The sequence below is a fragment of the Anguilla anguilla genome, chromosome 13, assembly GCF_013347855.1.
Source record: "Anguilla anguilla isolate fAngAng1 chromosome 13, fAngAng1.pri, whole genome shotgun sequence".
Taxonomy (NCBI): Eukaryota; Metazoa; Chordata; class Actinopteri; order Anguilliformes; family Anguillidae; genus Anguilla; species Anguilla anguilla.
Window position 1 is genome coordinate 3,926,374 of NC_049213.1, and position 9,798 is coordinate 3,936,171.

General features: G+C 45.5%; 2 protein-coding genes across 4 annotated transcripts in view; one reads left to right on the top strand and one right to left on the bottom strand.

Annotated features, from left to right (window-relative positions):
• mars1 (methionyl-tRNA synthetase 1) overlaps positions 1-736 on the top strand; it is a 28,427-nt gene extending 27,691 nt beyond the window's left edge. The window contains exon 21 of the mRNA XM_035386837.1: positions 89-736. Within this exon, the coding sequence (XP_035242728.1) occupies positions 89-238 (150 nt within the window). The 3' untranslated portion in view covers positions 239-736. The remainder of the gene's footprint in view (positions 1-88) is intronic.
• A 1,681-nt stretch (positions 737-2,417) lies between these two features.
• Positions 2,418-7,280, bottom strand: ddit3 (DNA-damage-inducible transcript 3). 3 transcript variants are annotated; one of them, XM_035387435.1, is made up of 4 exons: positions 7,128-7,280; positions 5,125-5,176; positions 4,483-4,692; positions 2,418-3,688 (listed from the first exon to the last, which is right to left on the bottom strand). In XM_035387435.1, the coding sequence occupies exons 3-4, from the start codon at positions 4,636-4,638 to the stop codon at positions 2,984-2,986; spliced, it is 861 nt and encodes a 286-aa protein (XP_035243326.1). In that variant the 5' UTR covers positions 4,639-4,692; positions 5,125-5,176; positions 7,128-7,280; the 3' UTR covers positions 2,418-2,983. The 3 variants fall into 3 exon arrangements, with proteins under 3 accessions (XP_035243326.1, XP_035243327.1, XP_035243325.1); XM_035387436.1 differs by having other exon boundaries at positions 2,418-3,685; positions 5,112-5,176; XM_035387434.1 differs by having other exon boundaries at positions 5,112-5,176.
• Positions 7,281-9,798: the final 2,518 nt, after the last annotated feature.

The following is a 9,798-nucleotide window of genomic DNA, read 5'->3' on the forward strand; positions in this document are numbered from 1 at the left end:
TGGATAAAAGCGTCTGCCAAATGAATGTAATGTAATGTAATGTAATGTGTGTGTGTGTGTAACGCATGTGTGTGTGTGTGTTCCTCAGGGCGAGCGGGTGCGGACGCTGAAGGCCCAGAAGGCAGAGAAGGCGGCCATCACGGCGGAGGTGTCCCGGCTCCTGGAGCTGAAGAAGCAGCTGGCGCTGGCAGAGGGGCGGGACCCCGACCCCACACCCCAGAAAGGGAAGAAGAAGTAATGAGGGATGACTGAGGAACAGAAGGAGGAGGGGAAAGAAGTAACAAGGGATGGGCGGAGAAGGAGAAGGAAGAGGGGAAAGAAGTAACAAGGGATGGACGGAGAAGGAGGAGAGAAAAGTAACGAGGGATGACTGAGGAGAAGGAAGAAGTAACGAGGGGTGGATAGAGGAGGAGAGGAATGGTTGGGTCGGCGACAAAAACGAGGGGGGGTGAGAGCATCGCTCAATAGGGAACAAGATTTAAAGGCACGGCGACCAATTCCTTTAACCAGCAAATCAGGGGTGATGTCTGTGGCAAGGGGTGGAGCAGATGAACAGTGCCAGCGTAGCTCCGCCCATCTCAGGTGTCCTGTGGCGGTGCCTCAGTAACGGGGTTCATCCTCATCAGTAAAGGTGGGGCTGCCCAACCCTGCTCCTGGAGATCTACCATCCTGGAGGTTTACACTCCAACCCTAACAAAGCCACACCTCATTCAACAGCTAGAGCAGATCTGCCCAACCCTGCTCCTGGAGATCTACCATCCTGTAGGTTTGCACTCCAACCCTAACAAAGCCACACCTCATTCAACAGCTAGAGATCTCGTTGAGCTGCTAATTAGTATAGTCAGGTGTGCCAAATTAGGGTTGAAATGAAACCCTACAGTAGATCCCCACGTACAGGGTTGGGCAGCCCCCAGAAAGGAGGTTCTCTGCATCTCTACAACGGCGTGGTGTTGGTCGACACAAGTGGCTGTTTTAATAGGTCAATTCTGTGAGATGTGTCAGTCAAGAAACAAATCTTTTTTTTTTTTGTTTCTTGGATCCTGGAAACCACAGACTGTTGGGTATCAGGGGAGTGTAAAAACAAGGATCGTCTGAATCCAGTCTCTTGGTACTTACTGATGAACGCTGATTTGTCACTCTCAAACATCGTCCATTCTGCCTTTTTCCAAAGCGAATAAATCATTTAAATTTCTCATTGTGCTTTTATTTGTGTATGTTGGTGCAAAAAAAAAAGACACTTGTAAAGGGAATTCAAATAGAGAGTTAAATTTCAACTTTAATAGTAAAATCAGTGATACAGTACAAGAGTAAATGCAGTACTAAAAACATTACTTAATGGGTGATATTCCAGAGAACTAACCACATTCATCATAACAGTAAATTAGCATGCAGGTTCTTACATTATAAAGTACATGTTTGAAAACTGTAACAAAATTGATACAGGATTGTATATAACCGCATATATTACAAAGGCGATAAAAAAATATGTAGATAGCAGGGCGGTGTATAGTAAAAGACTACTGCTGCTCTAATTCAGGGTACAGAAAAATAGTTTGGCGACAACATGCCTAGCCCCCTCTCTGTGCATATAAAGGCCGGGTCGAGACCACGGTTCAGTCTCCACAACGCGCATGCGCACGCACACACACACACACACACACACACACACGGGTCCAGACCTGTCAGTCACCGTCAGGCTGAGGGGAAAATTCTGTTAAAAAAAATAACCACGTAGAAAGACCTGAAGTTTTAATTAAGGTTGATGATTCTAGGTTGTTTTTTGAGGGGAGCTGGGGGGGGGGGGGGGGGGGGGGGGAGGGGAGGGGAGGGATGGGTTTGGCAGTGAGGCACCACAGATTTTTGACTACCCCCTCTCTCCCCTTTCCTAGTTCCTGTAAAAAAAACCCTGGAGGGGTCTCTTCTCTTTTACCCGTCGCTCTTTCTAGAACTACAGAGCTCAGCTATGTAGCTCCACAGCAAACTGAAATTCTTCATGAATTCTGCACTCTTTCTTTCTCAGTAAAAAAACACTGAGGGCACGAACACCATCTTACTGGAAAACACACCAGCTTTCCTTACAACATATCTAATGCAGTACCTCGTCTGTCTCTCTCGCCATTGGCTGCTGTGACACAGTACCTCATCTGTCTCTCTCGCCATTGGCTGCTGTGACACAGTACCTCATCTCTGTCTCTCTCGCCATTGGCTGCTGTGACACAGTACCTCATCTCTGTCTCTCTCGCCATTGGCTGCTGTGACAGTACCTCATCTCTGTCTCTCTCACCATTGGCTGCTCTGACGCAGGTGCCTGGTCTGTCTCTCTCACCATTGGCTGCTCTGACGCAGTGCCTGGTCTGTCTCTCTCACCATTGGCTGCTCTGACGCAGTGCCTGGTCTGTCTCTCTCACCATTGGCTGCTCTGACGCAGTGCCTGGTCTGTCTCTCTCACCATTGGCTGCTCTGACGCAGTGCCTGGTCTGTCTCTCTCACCATTGGCTGCTCTGACGCAGTGCCTGGTCTGTCTCTCTCACCATTGGCTGCTCTGACGCAGTGCCTGGTCTGTCTCTCTCGCCATTGGCTGCTCTGATGCAGTGCCTGCTCTCCCATTGGCTCCCCATGTCAGCTGCTCACCGTTAAAGCTCTCTGCTTCATACTTCCCTTCTGTCCTCCCGTTTCCTGCATTTTTCCCTCAATCCTGGATGTTCACCCTTCCGGCTACTTTCGCTTCTTTGCTTTCTTCCCTCTGCCCGGTCGTTCTTTCTTTCCTGCGGTCTCAACCGAGACGATCCCTACCTTCCTCCCTCCCAGGGTTTGGGGTCATGGCTTTTTTCAATCCAGTAAATTCAGGAAATTAAATTAATTTCACCGACTGAAAATCGCACGTAACGGATCTCATTTGCTAAAATGAAACGGAACACCTCAGCCCCCCCCCCCCCCCACTTTTGGGTGTTGACCAGTCCCTCCCCCCCAGGCCCCCCCCCCCTCACTTTCGGGTGTTGACCAGTCTCTCTATCAGAGAGCGCCGCGTTCGCTGCACCTCCTCCGCCAGCCTCTCTATCTCTGCCTTCAGCCTCTCGTTCTGCTCCGTCAGCTCCTGCACCCTCCTCTCGTTCTCCTGCTCCCGCTCCTTCCTGCTCTTCTTCGCTGAGGAGGGGCCGCAGGGGGGGGCCGAGCTGGGGGAGGGGGTGGGGCCGCCGCCCCCTTTGTCCCCGCCCCTCTTGCGCTTGCCCAGCCTGTAGGTGAGGACCGGGTGCGGGGAGAGCGGGGAGGGGGGCGGGGAGCGGTGCAGGGTCGGGGACTGCGAGGCGGAGGAGGAGGAGGAGGAGCAGGAGGAGGAGTCGGGGACTGAGGGGGGCTCCTCCTCGCTGGGCGTGGGGGAGGGGGGTCGGTGGTGATGGGGGTACACGCTGCAGCCCTCCACCCCGCCGCCCCCGCCCTCCATCAGCCCCACCCCTCCATCGCTCAGGAGCTCAAAGAACTCAGGAGGCAGCAGGTCGCCGCCCCCTCCTCCTCCTCCTGCCCCGCCCCCTGTCCCCGCCTCCCTGGCCGGGGCGGGGCCGTGACTGGACGCCTGAGGGGGAGGCCCCTCCTCCACCACCCGCTGCACCCCCTCGCCCGCCCACCCCTGCCCGTCCGTCAGCCAGGTCAGCGAGCAGCTCTCCAGAACATCCAGGAACTCCGGCTCCTTCTGGAGAGAGAGAGAGAGAGAGAGAGAGGAGGAGGACAGGAGAGAGAGAGAGGAAAAGGAGGAGGGGAGGAGAAGGACAGGAGAGAGAGAGAGAGAGAGAGAGGAGGAGGGGAGGAGGAGGACAGGAGAGAGAGAGGAGGAGGGGAGGAGGAGGACAGGAGAGAGAGAGAGGAGGAGGGAAGGAGAGGAGAGAGAGAGGAGGAGGAGAGAAAGAGAAAGAGGAGGAGGACAGGAGAGAGAGAGGAGGAGGAGAGAAAGAGAGAGCGTAAGGAAAGAGCAGCGAAATTTTGTCCCTAAAGCAGGACGAGACAAATCATCTGTGAAAAGTGTTGTACGCGTTATATTCAGTGTATATTTTCATTGTGATTATTATTATTACTATTATTATTATTATTATTAATGAATAATAATTTTACGTATTATGTACATTAAGTCAGATAACGGCTGAGCAAAATCAGTGCCGTTTCTGTCGCTTACGGCCAACAACGATGAGCGCCAGCCTTTCGTAGGAAACGGAAAACATTTCTTCAAACTATTATTCACTCAATAATTAAAAAACAAGATTTATACTACGTTACATGGATTGTGTATGATTTATGTTGTTGTCGCATGCATAGATTTTAACTTAAAACATAGCCAGTAAAATTGCCATCCCATTGCTAAGGTAAGCATCTGATTTATGGAAAGTGTTACCCCTATGAATAACTAAAATGCCTGATTAAGTAAAATAAACTGCACAGATATTTAGGCAATTTCAAAAAACGTCATTTTTAAAAGGGGCGGAGCTTCCGGACCTCAGGGCAGGGCGGGGCTCGTGCAGCCTTGACCCCGCCCCCGTCGGAGCCCAGGATGTCCTGCAGGTCCTCGTACCACGCCTCCAGCTCGGCCCCGCACAGCGGCCCCACGCCGGGGGGGTACGGGGGGGGCAGGTGCAGCCACTCCGCAGTCATCTCACCACTCAGTCGCCACGCGCAGGTCAGCTTCCACACAGGAACGCTCTGGACCTGGGGGGACACGGCCATGAGAACGCTCAAATCCACAGCGCAAAACCCGAGACGGCCACGCCCGCAACCCACGCCGCAAAAGGTCTGCTCTTCCTGCTAAAGGCCCTTGGAAATGAGTAACAAACTAAAACTACTGAAAATGTGCTTCCAAAGTGCTTTATTGGAGTTCAAATGTTAATTGTTTCCCTTAGACTGCTTTGTTCTCTCCTACGTGCGAGATGACAAAATGGCGACTCCAAGTGGACACATACATGTACTGCATGAATTTTAAAAAAATGCAATTTCACTCTGGACAAAACAATGACGTCATTCCATAGACTTCATTAAGAGACATGATTAATGAAAACGGTCAACTTTTAAAGAATAATAAATGTATAATAAATTGGCATAAGAACAGATAAAAGATAAAGGACATTCACCTTCTTAAATCACCTGTTAATCAAGTCTGACGGTGTGCTGTCGGTGATAGTTTGTCCCAACAAATCTTTAAAAAGAAGAAAAGAAGTTATAACCAAACAATTAACATATGACATATTTAAAATGCAATGTGTGTTATAGTTGTTATATCAAATATCACCTTTCAGGTTAAAGTTCACCAACGTGGTGACCTTTGCACCAAACACAGTAACAATCCTATTAAACTAACGCTAGAACTGCACCAAACTGGAATTCCCTGGAATTACCAATCTCCTTAACCTATACATGTTTATTCTCATTGTACATTTCTGATTAAAGTAATTGCATTTTACATTAATATTAGATCTGTAACAATGAAAATGGACGCTGAATACCCGCAAATGTGTACACTGACAAACAACACAGATTATGTTTCCCACCCCAGCGTCCTCTCCAGATTATTTATCTGCTTAGTTTTTTAATACTGGCATATGTCGTGTTTATACTTTGTGTGGTGGGGGCAGTGAAATTTAGGTCATTGCTTTTCATGTAAACAAAGATGAATAAAGTGCCCGAGAGCGCCCCCTCCACCAGTCTCGAGCCCTTGCCGGAACGTCAGGTGCAGGTATCCGCGGAAAGCACGATACAGCACGGTGGCTGGCTGGCGATCAATACAGACAAAGCTTAAGTAACAGGCACGCAAATTAGCTTGTGCTTTTCACATCTTTAATTCATCATCTGAATGGCTTCAACTTCCAAGTCGAACAAAACGACGCCAACACCCTATGATGTCAAACTGAAAAACAAAAACAATGCCCACGCGTGAGGGAAAAAAAAACGAAAAGGGCAATCTGCTGAGATCAAAGTAATATTATGGATACTTATTTGTACTCATTTGATAGTTTCAAGATGAGGAGATTTTTCCTATTAATGCTGAATTGTGAAGTCTCGGGCTTATACCGGGTCTTCGCCTCGTTTCCTAATGAAGTATCGTTACTTCTAATTAGGCTACTACTCGAAGGTCTGAATTAATGAGCTCTTGTACCGTAACTCCAAAAGCTCTCAGCCAGTTCATTTTGAATTTTGCTGGCAAATTATAGTATCTGTAACTAATTGACACAATTAAGTTAATTTAAGGGTGGGGAAATGGTCGGGATTTGGTTTCTTTTCTTTGACAATCGTCCAATCACTTTAGATCGTTCGGGTTTGGTTACGTCATGGAATCAAAGCACAGAATACGCGAAACAAAAGCCGACAATAAATCTGCGCGAGGGAGTTAATTTCCCCCGAAACACTGAAATGGCTAGTTCGCGAGCTTAAGGTAACATTTTACAAAGACTTCAGTGATTAAAAAACAAGCAACGATAAGAAACCTTCGATCGGTTAGAAACTTATTTCCTGTTATTTTGTTCCACAACTGGTAGGCAGTTAGCTATTCCTTTTGCAAATTTAAACACAAGGTAGCCAAAGCAAGATAAAAGAAAGTTAACAAGCTTGCATAACATGGTAAACTGGCATGTTACAGCTTCAGTGAATAAACACAAATGGCTAATAATTCGTATGCGTTATTGATTAGGACAGCTACCTAATGCATTCAATGGCTGTCAAACTCCAAATGCGTAACTTGTCAAAAACTCGTCTATCATTAACTCTACCGTTTTCTTTTCTTTTTTTAAATAGCCATCCATTTGGTCTGCCATAGATAACTCCTTGGAGAGGCATTCTCAGAAAATGTCTATATAAAGACATGTCACATTTAACATGAGAACAGCAACTGTACTCCCAAAAACAGACTTGGGAATTTTGCCAAAACACACGCGTTATGTCTCCCAATGCTAGTTCGCTAACGCTATAGTTTGGTGCTTGCTTGATACCCAAAAATACAGTTAGCTGCTTACTCGATGCCAAAATTAGTCTAGACCCGCAGGATTAAATAGACAGATTAGTCCATGACAGTCCTAATAAAACAGAAACATTTAGCAAAAGACAATTAAAACATTTCTAAATAAACTATTATTAACTGTATCGCAGTTACTTACCCTTTTTCTTTTATTATTTCGCTTTCTCGTTTGTCTAGGGGTTGGAGTATGAATATGTTTTTGTTGAGATTGGTGATAGCTCATGTTAACCATTGTTCAGTATAAGTCACTGAATGTGAATTTTTGGAAACTCCCGGCGATCTTTATATATAGTTAAGTCAACCGAACTTCGATGGTGGGAGGGGGACTCTCACAACCTAACCCACAGTGAATCGTAACGCAAGATGTCCATCTGTTACGTCCAATAAATAGCGCCGTGTACAATTCTTCTGCTTGGTGACATCCAATGTGTGAGCCTCTGGAATGGTAGAGGGCGGGTTGATAAGTGACTGCTAGTTGTCTCCGTATGTGGGTAGTTAGGGTGTCGTGAAAGATGTGATGCAGTCATAAGACGGCCAGGACGAATTTGGGGCGTATGGGAGTCACATGAAAGGAATGATGCAATCGTTGGCAACCGGTTTCCAGCCGGAGATAAGACTAGCAGAATCAGAACATGTTTTATTTAACAGCCATTCGTTCGAACAAAAGTATGCAAGGATATTTGAAACTTTACAATCCATTTCGCTTGCGTTTGCAGTATACATTGAATTATGATAAAATTCGATGTTTGCATATGTGTTTCACTTTACAAAAAGTTCGTGGATTTACTAGCTTGTGCACCGTGTAGCCTACCTGTACACCGGTGTGAGTTCTGTGGGTGAAAATGCGTTTTTTAATTTTCTTTATTTGCAGTTGAACGATAGTGTCTTTCATAACCTCACAATGGTCTAAAATGTATAAACAGTTAGACATTAGTCAATCCCTGCGCCCGGCTGGATTGGGTAACCGAATGTTTTATTTCGGCTTTTTAAAGGGGTCCGACGGGGACGCAAAGTACCATTTTGATGCAGGCCGGTGAAAGTGACGGAAATGTCGGGAGTTTTCTCCTTGTGTATTCGCATCCTGCGCATAGGCTACCTCGCAGTGTCTCTGCGCCGATTTGAACAATTCGGCAAAGACGGACTGTTGAAGGATTCATGTTCAAGAAGAACGTAGGCTACTGCAGATGTCCGGTTAACTCTTTGAAGTAATGCGCCCTTATTTTTCCAAAGCCCTATAATGACTTAATGCTAAATAGGCTACGAATAAACTTGTCTCTTAGCTGCGACTAGGTGATCATCTTTTCCATCATTCTCCATTCACTCTAAGAAAATGACGGTATTTAAAAACAGGTTTTTTGAAAACACTTGTTAGAATAGAAAAGACAACAGTGTGGCGAGAATTTAAGTCCCTGGATAGTTAATGGATGTTTTTTCCAAACTTGGTAGTGCAGTCTTCCCTGAATTGTGATTGTGCGATAAGCTCTAGATTAGCGTGTCCGATGTTTTCGTGAAAGCCGCAATGCAGCGCGTATAACCTGAAACCTGTGTATTCGGATGCTGGTGGTATAGCCTACCGATTCAGACAAGTTGTCAACATTCCTGCGGTGCGTGTCTAAAACTGAAAGTGTTGATGGGCACTCATGTAGATTAGATGTTGGACACATTAAAGAAAAAAAAAAATATATATATATATGTACAATGTTACAATTGAAAGGAAAGTTATGAGGCGACCTTATCAGATCTTGGGTAAACTTGTATTTTATAGTATATCTTCCAGTACTGAACTGAGAATTCTGACAACTGGATAACTGTGATTATCAGTCTCGTGCCATTATCAAAGCTCCCCGGAAACAAAGTAGTGGCAAGCAAGATTTTTGCAGAAAATATGTGGAGCCGAAGCGCAGTTTATAGCCTAGCAACAGCGCAAGAGGGATGCACGCAAGGTTAGCGAATAGAAACCGAATGCACTGTCTCCAGGACCTTGGCTAGCGCGCGAGAAGAGACGCTATTAACACGTCACGATTTGAGTGGCTGTTGCCGAGTAGGCTAATAGAGCTTGTAGGCTAGGCTGTATTCCCAGCCGAATTCAATGTGTTTATCCTTCCTGATCCACGATTTCCCCAAAGGTGTTCTTCTTTTTTAACTCCGACACCTATTAGTGTTTAATTCAACTCCCTTGTCACACTTGCTAAAACTGTCACGGTCTTGGGACACGAACGTTTCAAAACTATACATAGCCTAGTCTAGACTGCATTAAATTAGGAAATTAATGAGATAGAAATGGAACCACACTTATCAACATAAATACTTATCAGTATTAAAAAAGAGTTTTATCGTTTTTCTGTTTTATTACCTTTTACTGATAAGTTTGACTCTTGGTTCAAGGCAAATCTACTTTTTAAAGTACACTGATGGATAAAATTTGTCATCAAAGTGTGAAATATCTCTCTCTCACACACACACACAGACAATTGCCATGTTGCTGGTGTCTGTTTATCAGTCAATATTATTTGAAAAATTCATATAAGTTGCGCAATAGAAAGAGCAGTAAAAATGTCATGCATGATTTCTATACATTTGTTTTCTGTAATTTAGCTTACTTGGAGCTCATACATGCTGGGAAGGTGCTGTTTCTGTAAAATGCATCCACACGACTTACCATCATTACTCTCCATTTCGCCTCAAAATATATCATAGAGTATAAAGTTATTTTTAATCTCTGTGAGTGTGATGTTAGCATTTCAGCCTAGTAATATTAAAATATATTAGTGTGAAAATAATCATTTGTCAGAAGTGGCTAGACCATAGAA

Excerpts from the sequence above, each read along its gene's own strand:
- ddit3 (XM_035387435.1), bottom strand. The coding sequence starts at position 4,638 with ATGACTGCGGAGTGGCTGCACCTGCCCCCCCCGTACCCCCCCGGCGTG. Across the intron at positions 3,689-4,482 it reads GAGCCCCGCCCTGCCCTGAG|AAGGAGCCGGAGTTCCTGGA; the intron begins GTCCGGAAGCTC and ends CTCTCTCTCCAG.